This window comes from Antedon mediterranea, chromosome 5 (genome assembly GCF_964355755.1).
Source record: "Antedon mediterranea chromosome 5, ecAntMedi1.1, whole genome shotgun sequence".
NCBI classification, from domain to species: Eukaryota; Metazoa; Echinodermata; class Crinoidea; order Comatulida; family Antedonidae; genus Antedon; species Antedon mediterranea.
The window spans coordinates 6,226,532-6,246,613 of NC_092674.1; the positions used below are offsets into that span (position 1 = coordinate 6,226,532).

Here is a 20,082-nt window from a genome sequence, read left to right on the forward strand (position 1 = left end):
GGTCATAAATTTGATTTCAAATTATATTGTATTCCATATATAAATTAGTAATAAAACATGTAATATAAATAAAAATATATTTTGTATCCTATCAATTAAATTGTATTGATATGAATTGTATTTGTAGTGAAAATAGTAAGATTGGTAATTTATAGTAAATAATCTTTTTAAGAAAAAAAAATAAAGCAGACGAATTATTAATTAAACAGCGCCACCTACGACATTTAAATGCTACCTGTTTATTTTCCCCCATTCATTCATCATTCGTCAACACAATGATCCAGCTCGCATACACAATATTAATCGGAGAGGATGAAAAATGAAGTGTACTGATTTTACCCGAAAATACAGAATGAAAATTTACAGTTGAGAGCACATATTATTAAGGTAGGCATAAATTGAATAATTAGAGTTTAAACTTGCTATGAGTTTCGATAAATATAATTTAATCATCTTATTTTGGAAGGTTAGTTTTGGTGTATATCAATTTCTGTATGCAACATTCACTGTTCTTGCAAATCAATTTCATATATTTGTTAAATTATATTGTGCTTTTAATAGTGTAGATTTTCCCTTGCACTATCTACTGTACTACCTTGTAAGGTCTAGGGTATGTAGGTAAGTATCTTGAAATCGTATATTCAAGAATAAATTTCTTTTGTGTTTTAATTGTTTTTATACTACTTTACTGGGCATATCATACTTTTACATTCAGAGTGCATTCACCATACTTTGAGTTCAAAGTCTAATTTTATTGTATGTTATTTGTAAATATAATTAAGGTGATTGTATCTAATTTTGCTATTCATTTGCGTTAAGTAATCTTGTGTGTTAATCTGGAGTTTAGCAGTTCATCAATTTGATTGACATTATTCACTAAAGGTGAATGAAACCCCATAATTATATCACATTTATATCACAATAATTGTGACTGTTACATTGTAGGCCCATTGTGATCTTTAAATTGTATTATCATTATATTGTGAATGTCATCGTAATATTGTATTCTGATCGTAATATTTTATTCTGATCATTCTATTGTATTTGATCATTTTGACCTTTGTGTCAAACAGGCAATGTTTTTCATATGAACTAACAAACTCTGTACCCATAATATATAATATTATGGATTTACAGCGTTTGGGAAGTTTTTATATTTATTGTATTATATTGCTTATTTTTAAATCAGTTACACTATGTTCGATATTCTGAAACATTTAGTTTCCATGATCTGAACATATTTCCAGGTAAAAAAAGTAATTATTTTTAAAGTAAATTTCCGTCTAGAATCCAGAATGCAATTAAGATTTTGAGAGACGACTAAGTGTCACCAATGTAATTCTGATTATACGTAAACACTTAGCAAGGTTCAATTGCCACCATTAGCATTTTCTTTAGCGGCAAATGGAGTGTTTTTACTAAACAGATGTGTTCAGTCGAGCAAAAGAAAAACACGACATTCCATAGCAAAATTGGCAACTTAAGTAAAAAAGAAAATTAACAAAAGATCTATTTGTATATAATTTTTTAGCAAAAGGCAACTTTTCATTTAAGCCTTTCACGCGAAATATAATTGTTCGATATATTTGATAGAAAGGTTTTGTTAAATAGTTTTTTTTATATATGAAAAGAAATTTGAACAATGATTATCGCCCGTATTCTTAAACCGGACTTTAGTCGTAGTTCGAGCTAAAACTAAAAAAATGATGTCATTTTAATTCATAATTAACCGAACTTCAACTAAATCGCCGACTAATTCAGACCAACCTCGACTAAATCGAGACGGATTTTGATCGATTTTTTTAGTCCTGGAGGGGCAGGCTAAATGGTCGACTAAATAGTTTTTAAACGATGTTTATGAAAGACGTAACAGTCATTGAGTTGTTATATTGGCCAGATATTGAAGAATGAAATATCTATTTTTATATTAGCTTAATTAAATATACATTGGTATATGTTATAATAATGAAAATCATCTTTATTTACAACTGTATACAAATTACATAATTTTCTTCGCGCAAGTCCGACTTCAACTACGTCACGCCATAGCGACAATGGCAGATGCGGAAATTCACCACGCGATGGAATGTTTAGGGGGGCCTAGCACTTTCTTGTCACGCTATGAAGTGCGTGGTTCGTCGCGATCATACTTTGTTGGGGGCCTAGAAAATATAAAAGTTACCGTACCGCCATGGTTCCTAAATATATTTTGAAGATTTTGTTTGTTGTTAATCAAAAGTACTTCACTGTTAAATTAATACTGATCTTGTTCTAATAATTAACGATTAAAATTATTTTTCATGTATAGTCCTGATGCGTAAAAAGTGTTGTAAGAAAATGGAAAGTGATATCAATGCGCAAAATTTCGTCTGCTCCTCAAATACTCTCTTGTCATTGGCCAATGTATAGCCTTTGTTACCCAGACGTGTGCAACTCGACTAAAAGCTCGACTTCATTAAGTCGAACTGCAAACTTAGACTACTTCGTTTTTTAATCGAATTTGAAGTAATAGCTCAAATTACGAATTTTTCAAGTCGAACTTCGAACTACGACTAAAGTCCGGTTTAAGAATAATACGGGCGTATATGATTTACTAAACTAACTCCCAAATAAAATTTACCATGGCACTGTATGTATGCCTACTTTATTCATTTATAAAGCTCCGTCTACACTATCAAACTTTATTTGACCAAAAAATTTGATGTTCTCATATATGTTCATGATGATGTCATATCACTACCATATTTGGGCATATCACTACCATATTTGGGTACATCACACTTTTTTTTGTCAAATTATTTTTTTAGCGTTTTTATATTGCGTTTTAAATTATATCGTAACTATGTTTCTAAGCTCAGGAAAACAAATAATATGTATGTAATAATGTGACAATAAATTGAATCTTGAATCAGAGCTTTCATATTTACATGCAAGGAGCTTAAAAATTGAAATACTAGTGTTGTACAGTAGATATATTATTAATATGATATAGAAATAATATTATAATACATTATTTCAATTAAATAGGCTACCACAGCTAATGACATTTTATCGTGTTTGACGTTTGGTTAATGTTTGTTAAATCAATATTTTCTGCTATTTCTTCGTAAATTCTATTGTTTAACCAGAGTTGGAAACAGATACTGTATTAACATTGAAATCGAAAAAAAAAAATCATAAATTGAGAGAAAAACATCAGTTTATAATGTATTTTTTATTTATTAAATTCAAACCATAAGGATATTATAATATATATTTACAGACAAAAGTCTATTAAATATATAATTATATTCTCAAGGTTTTCTCTAATGAAATGTTTATTTATTCAATATTATTGCAGAACCAATAAAAGTTCTTCCTTATGGATACTGTAGATTAAACAATATTAAGCTGTATTATATTATATGTGGGTACTTTCAATGATGTTTATATAAAGATACATCTTTGGGAACAAGTGTCCCCTAATTAAAGAGATTTTCCCTGAAAAGTGGTTGGTCATATATTGTCGCTCATTGGTTTTCCTGAAAGTGTCCTCTTAATAGAGGTGTCCCTGAATAGAGGGGTGTCTCAATGGATAAGTTAAACTTTACTTGAACTCATTAAGAACAGTATTAAAACCGCTATTTTAAGCTTAGAGTTTGCAAACTTTCTTTTTCGTTTTGTACGCTTGTTGATATGGATGACATTTCCGAAATAAAAGAAATTGAATTAAATTGAAAAGGACACCTTTAGGACCCAGATAAATGTCCCCTTAATAGAGGTTGTGGTATTAAAACAAAGAAAGGAGGACATCTTTAGGAACTAGCAAAATGTCCCCTTAATAGAGGTTGTGGTATTAAAACAAAGACAGGAGGACTCTTTAGGAACTAGCAAAATGTCCCCTTAATAGAGGTTGTGGTATTAAAACAAAGAAAGGAGGACATCCTTAGGAACTAACAAAATGTCCCCTTAATAGAGGTTGTGGTATTAAAACAAAGAAAGGAGGACATCTTTAGGAACTAGCAAAATGTCCCCTTAATAGAGGTTGTGGTATTAAAACAAAGAAAGGAGGACATCTTTAGGAACTAACAAAATGTCCCCTTAATAGAGGTTGTGGTATTAAAACAAAGACAGGACTCTTTAGGAACTAGCAAAATGTCCCCTTAATAGAGGTTGTGGTATTAAAACAAAGACAGGAGGACTCTTTAGGACCTAGCAAAATGTCCCCTTAATAGAGTGGTCCCTTGAATAGCGGTTGGCCATATATTTGTTTCTTTCTCCTTAATAGAGTATGTATAAGAGAATAATGTAAACGTATACTGTAAAGGAATTCCCTAATCACAAATTGTACATCAACATACAGTGTACAAATCATAGATTTGAATTTGTTAAATTACGTGCTGCTATACCGAAGTAAAAGAAAAGTCATTAGCAGAATCAGCTGCACATGCTGGTAATTGATTGCCATGATTTCAAGCACCGTTAAAAAATATGTCCTTGTACAGCTTGCGGTTAAGTTAGACGGATGCGCTGTATCGCTAACAAACAGAACATGATCAGGTTTAGTACAAAATTAGTAGTCAGAAAACAGAATTGATATCATCATAGATAGTACAACGATTTGATTTATACTACACATGAAGTTAAATATTGTAATATTATATAGATAGATGTATGGTTAAGCTCTGTCTACACCATCCAACTGTACTGTAGTTTGACAAAAAAGTGTGATGTGTCGAAATATGGTAGTGATATGCTCAAATAATGGTAGTGATATGACATTATCATGTCCATATATGGGCACATCACATTTTTTTTGTCAAACTAGTTTGATAGTGTAGACAGAGCATCAGGTTAGACAGATACGCTGTATCGCTATACAAACAGGACGTGATCAGGTACAACAGAATTGAATCATCGTAGTATACTAGAAATAGTATTAAGGTTTTTCTGATTTACTACACATAAAGCTAAATGTTGTAATGTTATATAGATGTAAAGTTAGTTTGTAGGCTGTTCTGTTGTATACTGTATTTTGTTGAAGTAGATCTGACATTTTCTTGGGGGACACAATTGCAGCAAGCTCATTTGAGTGTTTTATTTTATCTACTCTATATTGCGTATTTCATGTATATTGGGGTTTTTTGTGTGTGTTATAATAGAATATTTTTATATGAATAAAGAATATTTTATTTGATTTAAAGATAAAGCATTTCACATCATTACGCTTTATATTTATGAATATTATTTTAAAAATATATTAAAAAGTATTGTGAATCCAGATTGTGCCTGCCTCATTCCCAATTTTAAGATTGGCTCCCACTAGGATGTAACGTAATGTAGGACCTAATTTGACCAATCACAAGTAATGGATTATCCGGACTTTTGCCTTATCATTGGCCAACTTGCATACAATACATTGTGTTTATGTCCTTGTGCTTTGGTCTAGTGTGAACTCAGCTTTAAAATGTAATGGTTGTACAGTAATTAAATGGGTTTTTTTAAAATGTGAATCTAGTTGAGATTTGACTCCAGCTCTTAAATTTGTTATATATAAAAGTTATTCACAATGAATTTCGATGTAACGATCCCTACCTTGTATAGAACATTGCTATTACCTGTACAGTAGTACATCATTTTCAAACATCATTAAATCGCAGTATAATTTATTCACCTACTATTGATGGCTATGAAAAATCATATTAATAAATTATTTCAGTTTTAAGTCGTACACGCGTCCGCTAAAGTTGTATTTCAATTTGGGACTAACTAATTTCTAGTAGTAAATCTGTCAGTAACGCACACTCAATTCATATATGGCGCTCGAAATTGCTCGTAGAAACATGATTTACCGTTTTCAATTATTGCGACATCAATTATTCAGGCATCGTGCCGCTTTAATAACCCAAATCATTGATCAATTTTAACACTGTATGCTTTCTGTGACTGTTGATGATTTTAGGGCAATAAAAACGACATAAATCCTTTCAAAAATTCTTTTATGGTAATTAAAATGTGCATTCCAAATTTGGTGTTAATAGATATAAATTTTCATTTCTATGGGGCTTTAACAAGTTCTTTACATCTCGAGTTAGTCTAGGTTCTAACTAAATTTACTAATAATATTTGTAAAAATATAAATATTATGGCATTTAAAAACGTAATTCTGACTGGTGAACCTAAAAAAAACAATAATTAGAGAGAGAGGAAAAAAGTAATTTGATACATCATGCTTTGGACACCTTGTGGTAAACAGTATTATATGATAATATGTTTATTTTTACAGTGCAACTGGGCACCATGTTATCATGACAATATATTTTCAAAAGCTTGTTCATTTTTAAGAAAAACAATTGAAACCTAGAAATTATTATTAGTATTAAATATCATGGCTTAGCATTCATAACAGTAGCATATGTATTAATACAGTATTAAAAAAAATTAACTTTTACAATTAGTACAATAATATTGTGTATCATTTTTTTTCAAGCATGATCAGGCCGCGTTGATTGAATTCCCAATTCCCTAGTGACGTACGAAGTCTTGGAAGAAGAGATGTTAATTAAAAACACAATTGAATTTCTTCAAAACTGAGTTCATGCAAAGGTTTCTCGGAAATATATTTTGTAGGTTCCTCAAATTGCTCTTGCTCTTAACGGTACAACAAAGTTTAATTGATTAAAACCGACAGTATTACAGTGTGTACATTGAACTATACATGGTTTGTACAATGTTTGAAATTCAGAAAAGGTTGTCATGCCATACCCATAATTGCATAGTTATTTTACGAAGGCAAACTAATTTATTGATCATTTTCGTTTTGAGACAGTATTATTTTGGAAAATTGCTATGACAATATCTAAAACTAAAAGGAATTTATTTATTTATTTATTTTATTTCAATAATATTTTACGAGGGTGGTTTGAAGCTGATCATTAGGGACCCTCACAAAAATACATAAACATGTAATAATAATAATTAAATAAAAATAAATAAGCACAAACAATTTACAATAAAAAAATAAATGAATTCAATTAAATTGGCCCTCTCAGAAGAAAAAAAGGGAAAAGGAAGCAACTAAACAAGAAGATGGTTCTTGAGCAGAAATTTATTTTGTTACACTTTCTAATTTAAAGTAGACTACTAAATACTTAGTTATTGAATAGTGTACCTTTCCCATCTGCCGTTTTACCATGTACAGTATACTACCACCTTTATTTTCAGTATGTGCCACACATGACAATCAAACCACACACTTTAAGTCTGTAGCCAACAAATCTCCCCTTTCCCAAAGTGCCCTTTTCAACTAGAGGACAGCAGCGGATGTAGGCCTAGTAGATTGTGACAATTTGTGCTCCTTTTTTGAAAAACTGAACCCCCTGTAAAAATCCTGGCTACAGGCTTGTACACTTACAAACACGGCTTCAGTGAAGAACAACCATGTCTTGATCTGGGCCTCCGTGATTAAATAAAAGTTGAATTAAACAACTAAATTAGTTTTGTTTCAATGTTTTTAAGAAAATGAATAAAATGCTATCATGTAATTTCTGTGAAGGTGAAAATAATATTGCCAGGTCTTGTAATTAGTTGAATTGAATATTTTAATAATAAGGTTATAAATAATAGTTTACCATCATTATATTCACAATAATCAATAAATGCTCATCTTAATTATACTGTATTGCTCATACAATGTGTTTACTAGATTTCATGAATTTTAAGTCAATTTAGTGTTCAGAGTTCATTGCAATCATGTCTAATTTATATCGCTTCAATGAGATTCAAATTTATTTTCAAAAGAATTTTGAAAAAAAATGTTAAGAAAAAAGATTATTATTATTTTGAATTAAATTAAATACAGGAAGAAAGACTGAAACAAAATGACATGCACATGTGAAGTTCTCCATCTAGCAGTGTGGACATATATGACGAGGACTGACACATAAATGTTATATTTGATACACATTTTTTAAATTGTTATTTAAATATTGATGCTTGACTCAGAGGCTACTCTTTGAAAGGTAAAAATCTGTGACGTACTGCATATGACTCTGTGGTGTGATACTAGGGGTGTTGCCACCAGTACGGTAGATAAGGATTCAATCAGAGACCACTTTTTGGCAGAAGCCTTTGACAACCCCATGGCCCACACAGGGGATTGTTCCTTCTTGTTGCGAAACCGCACAAATTTAATTCTCGTGGCTACGGTACTGGATATTCATCCTTTAAGAGGTCACAGGTTTCAAATTTAAAACATTGTTGAAGACTCAACTATCATTAAATATCAGATGTTTTAATGACTATTCATTTCTCTTATTCCTAGTACTTCTGACGGAGGAATGTTTTGCAGTTGTGGCATAGTGACCCTAGTGTCTTGACCTTTGATATCGCTTCGTATACTTCATGGATAGGCATTCTCGCTCTGTCGCTCTTGAGAAGAAACATGTCCACGATGTCTACGATAAGATTGCACCGCATTTCAGTGACACACGATACAAGGCATGGCCAAAGGTCAAAGGTTTTATTGAGGGACTGGAACCAGGGAGTCTTATAGCTGATGTTGGTAGGAAGTTTTTGTGTTATATAATTTTCATGGATGTAATTGTGTTTAGGATGAGGTGGTCAGAGACACCCAACCTAAGATATTTTGTAGGCATTTCGCATAGCTTTACAATTATTGAAAAGTACTGATATATTTTTTTATACCCTTACCCTTTAAAGTGCCAGAACAGGTGTGAAAGATGCACTTTGACAGACTATATTTGAAAAATACTGTAACATCCTCTAATTAAAAAAAACAGTTCAATGCTCCAGGAAATTGAGACTACTTTCTACTTTTCTTTGGTGTTCTAGGCCAGGCCCGCCATAAATTGTGGGTTTCATTGTGCATGATTCTTCTGGCATAGATTGGAACACTCCCATGGTGTTATACTTGAATTAAGCCTGGTGTCTGAAACCGAATATAGAGGGTGTGATTATCTGTAATGTACAGCTTTGGTATACTACATCTCTGATTATATTCTTAATATAAAATTATTCCATTAGTAATTACTATCAACTATATTGAAAATGCCAACTAGTACAATATCCAGTACACTCTATTAATCTCTGACAATGAAAAGCTCATATTTAATGATATAATGATATGCCAGATGTTACAATGCTAAAGTATTAGAAATAATTATAGCCAAGATCAGCATGATTTTAGAATAGAAAAAATCCATGCTTTACAAAACATTGGCCACGTTTATTTTTTAATGAAATATCATTTTATTGTACTGTAGCTACAAATTGATCTACCCGCATGTTTAGGGTTGGTCTACAACATCCAGGATTTGAAGTTCATCTGAATCTTTAAAAAAAAATACAATACATTTTTCATAGAAGGAAACAATAAATGTGAAAGTACAGTAGAGAATTGCAAATCATCTACTGCTATTTTCCTATGTATCATGACACTTTTGACTAGAGATAATTAAATGACGTATTGATTGCCTACTTTAAGGTGTCCAGTACTTGCATAGTAGTGTGAAATCTCTGTTGCGTGAGCTTACATTACAATAAAAGGTATTCATGCCTAGCTTACCCGGATAAACCAGTATAGGCCTTTTCCACTTCAACTCGAAAAGTAACAACAAATTTGAACACCTTCAAGATAATGGAACTTTCCGAAATATCATGCAGAAGATTCTTGTTTTGGCTGTTTTCACATCTTTCTTCATGGTGGTACATTCTCATAATCATTGACTTTGTGAGTACATTAGGACCTCTATTAATGGGACGCCATCAGGACTTAACAGTCCTAAGTTTCCACTATTTTTGTAGAAATAAATCTTGTCTTTAAAAAAAAAAAAAAAATTATGTTACAAGATTTAATAACTTCAGACTTTATTAATTTTACCAGAGGTGAAGTACTCAAAACATTTATGACAATTTGGCTCTTAACCATTTTAAACTAATGATAGCCAGGTAGTAGACAAGATGTCTAGCTATTTCAATTAATTTCTGTCATCAGGTAAACGAGAGAGAAGCAGGTATATTAGGGCATAAATAGGCGAATTAGGGACTCGTAGCTATGGCCTAATAGCAGCTAATAGAATCTTTTTATATACTCGTTGATATTGTTGAATTACTCGCTGCCGGGAATGATCTTTCTTGTCAAAGTGCAACGAGTGCTTACAGTATTTTGATTCATCTAGCAAAGCATTATAAAGCAATAGTGTAAGATACAACTGAACATGCTCACAAACTAATCGGAAATGTGGTAGCTTTCATGAAAACCCCAATTTCTTATTTTTGCAATAATGATTACAACTTCTTTTTGTAGTGTGGTAAAATAAAGTATAAGAATAAAAATATTGTAACTATTATTAATTTAAATAAAAACAAAATTTGTTTGCTAGTAATAATCTTATATTCATACAATATCAATATTATGTATTTATTATTATATAACTAATAAGAAATTGAGATAGAGAGAGAGTTTGTTAAGTTTGTTTGTTATACAAATTTTGCCTCATTGTAAACAGCATGCATCTAAAGACGTGTTTGTTAGAGTTGGAAGTTTTTATTACTAAATTTGAACTGGGGAGGGGTTGGGAATGGGTGTTATTAATTTCAATTGTACCAGGGAGTTGTCAACTCCCTGATTGTACTAAGGTTTTAAACTACCTTAAAACAGCCCGTAGTTGAGTTGGGATACCCAATCTGGGGCAGGTATCGTTTCTAGTACTGTAGTACAGTAAATAATTCTGATTACAAAAAAAATTCTAATTAATTTCAGAAAAACTGTGAACAATGGTTTTAAAGTGAAGTTACATAACTGTATAGTAGCGGAAGACATCTAATAAAGAAAACATATTTTTAGTTTGACAAACATACTTTAATATTACGTAAAGTTGATTAATATTTAAAAATGACCTTTTGCTTTATTCCCAGTGTGATAAACATGTCTTTCAATACAATACAATTTTCCAATCTACCGATGACTCGATGCACGATTTCAAACCTTGAATATTTCTGCATGTACGACTTCAGTATAAACATTATTAAAAGTGATTGGTTTATTCTGCCGTCTTACTTTTACCGTCATCTAGAACTAATCTAGCATCTCCAATTTTGTCTCAACTAAATTTTTTTCCAACAGGGATGGCTCAAATTAGAAATTCCATTAAAATGGAATCTAATTAGAAAAACGATTTGTCTGTGAATTTATCGTAACTTACTCTCTAGCTAAGCAATAGGCCGCACACAGACATAATTAATTGGAACTTTTGTTTTATGAGCAAGGCTTAATACATTTATCACTTTATGTTCCAACATAAAGCACTATTGCCTAGTTTTCTTGTTTATATGAACTATGGTAAGAGTAACACACCTACTTTTAAATGATTTCAATACTATTGTATTTATAAAGCCCTATTTCTAGTGCAATATTAAAATAAAAACAAAACGGTAGGCATTAGTATATTGCAAAGTTGCCATTAAAACAATTGTTTTTTCATTTGTGTTTTTTTTAATTTAAACCATAAATGTGGGGGTATGCCATTCAATCTCTTCGGTCCAGAAACAAAAATTAAATATTCGCAAACGTTAAGCCGAGTTCTACTCAGGAATCGAATAATGTATGTTTTGACATTTAAAGACAACGCTGGATTCGCAGGCAATACCAAATCAATTCAGATTCTGCCAAAAAAAAAATCCTCTACAGAACGAACATTTTATTGTCTCTGAGATCTATATTTTAGCTGGATATTTACATTATTAATTGTATTAAATGAATTTCGGGCAACATCAGTTGGGCATAAATCCTTGTAATATACAGTACAGAATTCATAAATTACGAAATACCAACCAATGAACCAAGTTAAATTACAACTCCGAATTTAAAAATTCTACTCGTAATATGATGTAGTTGTTCTGTGTTAACAAGTTGTTTATGTTTATAAAGATAGATAGTAGGCCTACTATTATGGACTGTCTTGAAAATTTAGTAATAATAATAATATTTTAAGAATGGTCAATTTGTGCTAATATGTAAAATCTTTTTACCAATCTTTATTAATTTAATAATGTTAAATCACGAAAGAGAAAAAAAAAATGTTGTAGAATTCATATAGCGCTTATAACAATCATCAGATTGTCCCCATTGTTTCAAAAAACGTTGCTAGAATATGAACCTTCAATTGAATCTTGAGAAGATTGTTGCAGAGTTTCGGAGCTGCTGAATCACCCACTAGAACCTACACTGCATCAATGCTATCACAATTATATTTTATATCAAAAGAATAGAATTTGTAAATCCTAAGTTGCCCTTTAATTCTTAAGATTCAATTCTGAGAAGATGACGATTGTATCGTAAAATGTGTTTGTTATTCAGATTAAATTGCTCTTTAAATACTGTATAAATATTTGCTTTTATGTTATGTTAATTTTGAATTTTCTCCTTAAAGCTGGTTGAAGTGCTTTGCCTGAAATGTCAACACTTTGGTAATGGGGTAATGCAGTGACAATGTAAGGCTCTGTCTACACCATCAAACTTTATGAGATGTGCCCATATATGGACATGATGATGTCATATCACTACTATATTTAGGCATATCACTACCATATTTGGTCACATCACACTTTTTCGTCAAACTTGATAGTGTAGATATAGCTTTACTCACAAGATAACAATTGGGTGCCTGTTGATTGATTGACTACCGTAGTTGGCCTTTATTTTCATCTTAAAACTACTGGTAGTTTTAAGATTTGTACTGAAAATGGTCAGAACAACTTTAAGCTCCCATCGGGACAGACCTTTTCAAGTATAGTTACCTAGCGTAATGTTTGGTTGCCATGAGACCTCGTGGGCAACTTGTTTTGCGAGCACTGAGATCCCCATGGCTAACTTAATCCGAAATGTTACAGAATAATTGTAACACATTTTGCACATGGATGCATGTTTTTTGAAGCGAAAAAAAATTAGAAATATGTGCATGGTAATTATTAGAGCAATGTATACTTACTATTAATATCTGGATCGATGCAAGAAAATGTCATGTGTATTTGTTTTTGTTCGCCGGCAAATGGAGTCATTAGCAATTAGCAACATTTCTATTTTCTAAGATAGAAGAAGTACAGTAGGCTACTTATGTTATGACCTCTGCGAAAATTAATTTTTATTATATGCATAAGAAATATTTAACTATGGAAAATAAAAAACTGGATTGTCATTGTCATGATTCTACTGTTAGGGACATTTTCCAGTGAAACAAACGGTGAGATGTATTATTTTTTAACACACGCTTAACAGTGATGTAGTCACAAAAAATAAAGTGGTCCGGTTTTCACAAGAAAGGGAACAATCTCTGTTCAAGCCACTGGGTTGTCAAAGGCCTCTGTGAAAAGTGGTCGGATTGAAACCTTACCAACCATACTGGTCGTGACGGCTCTGCTCAATCCTATTCAAGGGAAAATCTCTATTAAGAGGACACTTTGTTGGATGTCCCCTTAATATAGATTTTACTATAGTGTTATTGTTAACGGGTTTATTTTATTTTTCTGAAATCACCTCTCTTCACATCAAGGTTACACTTCATTTTAAATAGGTCACATAGGACCCAATAGCTATACTAACACATTTTTTATATCAACTGAAAATCTAACATTATTTCTTGAGATATTAGATTTCATAACTAATCAATAGTTTCACGATGTGTAAATATCGGATCTCTAAGGAGAATCTTCGTCAATACTGTTAGTAACTGCATTTGGATTGTCTGTAATTAACTGACCTTTTCAGTATCTACATTTAAGTTCTTTGACCTAAAAAGACAAAAGGTATTCATCTCCTATTTAGAACATACAATCCCTCCTTGGGAGGCCTACAGCTGATTGTTGTAATATCTACAGTTTAATTAAATTAGAACACAAATGAAGGAACCACTGTGGAGTAATCTATTTGTTATTACTGTCGTTTTGTATTTAAGTGTGTATTGATCTGATATTGTCTATTATAGAAGTTATCTTCTGATTAGTAATACAGTATAACTATGGAATTAGTAGATGAAAAGGTGTTGGCTCTCATTACTCAAGAGAATAGATAGGTTATTTATCGCAGTCTTATGTTGTATAGGTTTTTCTTGATAAGAAATTCCGATTTCTGGTAAGTAATTTTGAAAAGCGTGGTTCGACATCCTGAGCTGACCTTTGAATACCAAATACCTTGGTGCGAATCCTTTCTGTGATCAAGTACTAGGTTTTGTTTTACAAGCAAATTCCTGGAGCATCATGATTTAGTTCTCAAACAACATTTTTTTTTTCTGATAACTTTATTTTTAATGTCAAAGGGATGCAATTATATTTTCAATACTAGTTTATGGAGTATGGCTTAGTACTACTGTAAGTTCTAGATTACAATTTGAACATTTTGGCACACATGGCGTTTCATACCTATACTAAGTTGGAATCATCTAATTACAAACAAATATCGAAAACACCTGCTGGTGATGCTTATAAAGAAATACTAACAAGTTAAAACAATTCAATTTATTCCGGATTTTAAATGAACAATACAAACATTAAAACATACATACGCATGCTGGATCCAACAGTGAACTCTATCGCTTTTGATGGGACGTCCCAACCAGCAGTGAGGACGTCCCAACCAGCAGTGAGGACGTCCCAACCAGCAGTGAGGACGCCCGTCCCAACCAGCAGTGAGGATGTCCCAACCAGCAGTGAGGACGTCCCAACCAGCAGTGAGGACGTCCCAACCAGCAGTGAGGACGTCCCAACCAGCAGTGAGGACGTCCCAACCAGCAGTGAGGATGTCCCAACCAGCAGTGAGGATGTCCCAACCAGCAGTGAGGACGTCCCAACCAGCAGTGAGGACGCCCGTCCCAACCAGCAGTGAGGATGTCCCAACCAGCAGTGAGGACGTCCCAACCAGCAGTGAGGACGTCCCAACCAGCAGTGAGGACGTCCCAACCAGCAGTGAGGACGTCCCAACCAGCAGTGAGGACGTCCCAACCAGCAGTGAGGACGTCCCAACCAGCAGTGAGGACGTCCCAACCAGCAGTGAGGATGTCCCAACCAGCAGTGAATGAATATAATACTAAGAAATATTATGAAAATAACAAATTTATTTTCTTTTTTCTTTTTTGACAGGATGTGGCAATGGGAAGTATTTGCACATTAATCCGTCCATATACAAATTAGGATCAGACTGTTGTTCCAGGTTGACACAGATCGCACAGCAAAGAGGACACAATGTTCTAGTTTGTGACAATATCAATCTACCGTACAGAAGCGGCAGCTGTGATGCAGTCATCTCCATCGCCGTGATCCATCACTTTGCTACAGTGGAACGACGAGTTAAGGCACTGCAGGAGCTAGCTAGAATAACAAGACCTGGTGGAAGGGTGATGGTTTGTGTCTGGGCACTTGAACAGAGTCACCGAAAGGTAATGAAATAATCTCAGTTGCGGATCCAAGGGGAGCCCAGTCGGCCCGGGCCCCTTACATTTCTCAATTCATAATGCAAAAGATAAGACATCAAATTAAGCTAACCCTTCATTTTGCCATTTTTAGACCCCGGGCCCCCTATTTCAAAATTCTGGATCCGCCACTGAATCTCATGATTTATGGGTTATGGCACAGGCCAAATATATCCACAAGATGTGTGACACTTCAGGACTTGAACCCAGAATCATGCAATCAGTAGCCGAGATACAAATCCACTCCAAATGATGAAAAGTAGTAGTATGATAGATAAGTACAAAATAAAAAGTTTACTTGACATGGCAAGCATACTCACAGTGTTACTTACCTATCATATTTACAAATTCTTTATTTAATTAATACATTTTGCAGAACTGTTTTTTTTTTAAGATTCCTATTTCAGAATGTTAATTGAGTTTCATAAATGTATTCTGACAAAATTAATCAAAAAAGGATATGAATAATTTAGCTTCAAATGCAATATTAGCATATTTTTAATATCGTTTTTCATGTGTATAGAATACAGATTTACTTGACAGAGAGTAAGCAAGTCCAAGCTATCAGCTAATAGGATATGCCATTTTAAAGCAATGCCCCTGTTCAACCATGTACGACTACACCCATACGCAGCAAGTTTGAGTTTAATATCGGTTTACAAATTTCTCATAGTTATTTTCTATTTTACTTTAAATTCTATTAAAATACTTTTTTGTTCAATTGTATATTGATAATTATAAAAATAAGCATTAAAAATCTTTTAATAAGTATTAATTTATGACAATATATTAATGTGTTTATTTTCTATAATAGTTTGATGCCCAAGATGTGCTTGTGCCCTGGCATTTCCAACCACGATTAAGAAAGAAACCTGGTAAGTGTTTTTATATATTATTTATGCAGTAAAACCCTATTAAGGGGACACTGAAAAAAAGTGTCTCTTTAACAGAATAGGGGTTGGTCGTATTGTTAGTTTACATATGGCTTCTAATAGTTCATTTCAGAGGAAAAATCTGCACTCTCCTGAAAAGGGGGAAAGAGCCCCCTGAATAGAAGTGTTCTCAGAATAGAGGATTCAAAACAAAGTGTCCCTTTAACAGAATAGGGAATGACCATCTTGTTTCCTTATATATTACTTCTAGTTCATTTAAAAGGAAAAAAGCACACTTATCAGGTTGTCCCCTAAAAAGGGGGGAAGTGCCTCCTAAATAAAATAGAGGTGTCCCCAGAATAGTGGATTCCTCTGAATATCAATGTCCCATTAATAGAGGTGTCCCCAGAATAGTGGATTCCTCTGAATATCAATGTCCCATTAATAGAGGTGTCCCCAGAATAGTGGATTCTTCTGAATATCAATGTCCCATTAATAGAGGTGTCCCCAGAATAGTGGATTCTTCTGAATATCAATGTCCCATTAATAGAGGTGTCCCCAGAATAGTGGATTCTTCTGAATATCAATGTCCCATTAATAGAGGTATCCCAAAGGAGGGATTCTACTGTATATCATTATGAATTAACATTGGTCTCTATTATTACTAAAAATTGACCTTTTTTTTTCTTAGCAAATTGTGTTGAAAATTCAAGTGAGGTTTGCAGTTCAGGAAGTGATGATGATGAACTATTGTACAACTCAAAAAATGTAAAGAAAAAATTGATAAAAAACAATAAAAGCAATAAACAGATTAATGGCAATAAAGAGTTACTACCGTGTTTGAGCCAACATCAAATATGGCAGCAACACCTGAATTCAGAAACCTTAAAAAGACTCCGAAATGGGCATTCCAGATTGAGTAGAACTTTACAGCGAGCCACCATACACCAAAGAAGTTCAAGCACGGATGGACGATGTATACTAGAACAGCAAACTAGACATCACGCATTTCAGCAAGGAAAGAAGGTTCGGCATAGCTCTACTGGAAGTAGCGTAGATGAAGATGGTGACGAATTTCCAAAGTTTGATCAAAACACAAAATTGTTAACCAATAAAAGTCCAAAAATATCCACAAAGTTTGATGGATTTTTATCAAACGCAAGCAAATGTGAAAAACTAAGTAGTGATATTAAAAGAGAAGAAAACTTTGGTAACAAACTATCTAGTGCAATTCAAGAACTTTTTGTGAAAAAAATAGCTAGCGTTTCAAATGAGATAAAGACTGTGAGTAATGGAGACGCGAGTAAAGGACTCAGTCGACATAGTTCTGAGAAATACATGAGAGATAAAAATAGATACAAAATAGCTCTTTTAACGAGAAGTCAAAGTGAAGACAGTAAAGAATCTTCAAATAATGTAAAAAATGAATCTCTTCTGGATTTTTCTACAATCTGGAAAAGTAAATCTCCGCAAGTTAATCCTAAGAACCAAAGCCAAATGAGGTCAGCAGGCCTCAATGATTTTAATGCAACCAAAATACCTAAACATCTTGAAGACAGTGGATTCTCAGAGTCACCTTGCAGAGTTTGTATTCGAGTTGGTAATTGCGTCATAACCTCTGATGATTACACTCTTTGTAAAACATGTCCCTCTCTTATTAACGGTGCTTCCAATACCAAAAGTAGTCCATATAAATTGTATTCTGATTTCAGTTCATGGAATGGAATTAGTAAATCTGCTGACAGAAGATTAGGTTTATCTGAAAAATCAGCAAAAGCTGCTCTACAATGTATGTCAGTCGACATTGGAATGTGTCTTTCGCATAAAAGAGCAAGTCCAGTTAAACAAGAAATCAACAATTCATCTAAAAGTCAAGTTTGCCGTAAAGCAACACATCTGAAAAAGTCTCTCTTAAAAGATGTTGAGTCTCCTATGGAATCCAGATCATCATCCGAGGAGAGTTTGTCTTCGATACCTGTTGAGCTCGTTAAACGTATCAGTCCAAGAGTTCGGCGTAACCACTCCGATAGTAGCTTTGAGAAAACTCAACACATTCAGTATAGTCCCCAATTACCAAAAAGAATTGTCAACAACATGCGACGCTGTCGTTCCAGCGACGCCGCCGCGTTGCAAGAGTGCAAAGAAGAGTCTGTCTTCGAACCAGAAGATCCCTCTACCTGTCTGCGGTACTATCATGTCTTCAAAGAAGGAGAACTGGCAAATCTTATAGAAGAACACGTCAAAAACTTACATGTCATTGAAAATTATTATGACCATGCCAATTGGTGTGTTATCGCAGAAAAGGTGAATGTCTGGACAATATAGTTCAATTTTTTGTTATTCTTTCGAATGTTTTCTTCCAGATCTTCCGAAGTAGTAGTTCCTTTTCAAAAAAAAAAACAACAGATCTAAAAGATTAGTTATTTCTGGAGAAACGTCTCTTCAATATCAGCAAAGATTTTAACATTTACAAAGAAGCCTATTTCTTCCGAAGTACAAAATAATATGTTTCTTTTTTTAAAAACTTCTTGCCGAAGATCTAGAAACCTCTTTTCAATATTAAGAAAGATTTCTTTTTACATTTACAAAAGCTTCACAAGAACTGTTTTTATTCTTTAAAAGCCTTTAAAGCATTTTTCATATCCAAAAATATCTACCTACTTCCATTAATAGATAAAACGGAAATAGATATCTAAATTTTAATAATGAAAAATCATCTAAAAATGTCTAAGTAGAAATAAGTATGAAATGTTTATAAATAGCTGCTTGCCGTACACCATTCAAATAGGTCTCGTAATTTTATTTTTTAACGCAGGATAAAGGTATCTAGTCTAGATATTTTTATCTATGTTGCAACGTAAATTGCAATATTTTATTAACAATTCTTTTCTATTTTATCATAGTACGATATGTCTATATGCCGTTGCGTGTGTTGATTGTTTTTTCTTTTTTTGTTATTTATAAACTCATTGTTTTGATGTTTTTAGCTTAAGTTGCAATATCTAAAATTATCACTAAATTCTTGTTCAGATATCGGACTTCAAATTGTAAGAAATCATGATTATGTTTCTGTTTATTTATATGGCCCAGGCTACAATGTTTCGTTGCATTATGGGAGTATGTTTCCATACGTGTTTAATCCCAAAAAAATGACTGGGGTAATCATGTTTAGCGCTTAGAGGTTTCACAACATTAGGCGGTAAGGTATGTAAATCCAGGATATTATTATCATTATAACAAAATGGTATATATCATTAATACTGAGCACAGTCCCAAAAGTAATTTTATGATAAATACATTTTTTATGTGATTGACGAATTTTAAAAAGAAATTTGAATTCAGGATTATATAATAATTTGTATTACGTGTTTATTTACGGATGTTTGTTGCCATTTTAATTGTTATGTAAATTGTTGAATGTGTTTGTTTCATAGAATAAACAAAATCGCAAAACTGAGATGCAATAGTCTATTTTAAGTCATAATGCATTAATTGTACAAAAAAACGGTTTGTACAACAAATACGGTGACAATAGTACGGAGGATTTTTATAGATTAGGACGTTTATTTAGGCTGCAGAAATCCTTATGAGAAATTAGATTTAATCCAATGATTATTAATGTGTGTTCACAATGTTCCTACGCTGTTTCTAGCTATAAAACAATTGCGTGACGTCATCATGACGTCAATCTTACCCTGAGGAATATGGATTTAAGATGAAATCATTTTTTTACAATCTACTTACGATAG

At 32.7% G+C, this 20,082-nt stretch overlaps 1 protein-coding gene across 1 annotated transcript; it reads left to right on the forward strand.

Moving 5' to 3' along the window:
• The first annotated feature begins 187 nt into the window (after positions 1 to 187).
• On the forward strand, positions 188 to 19,790 carry LOC140050374 (uncharacterized). The gene is made up of 5 exons (XM_072095536.1): positions 188 to 387; positions 8,303 to 8,542; positions 15,133 to 15,428; positions 16,276 to 16,336; positions 17,025 to 19,790. Exons 2-5 carry the CDS (start codon positions 8,383 to 8,385, stop codon positions 18,656 to 18,658), a joined length of 2,151 nt encoding a protein of 716 aa, XP_071951637.1. The 5' UTR covers positions 188 to 387; positions 8,303 to 8,382; the 3' UTR covers positions 18,659 to 19,790.
• The last annotated feature ends 292 nt before the right edge of the window (positions 19,791 to 20,082 follow it).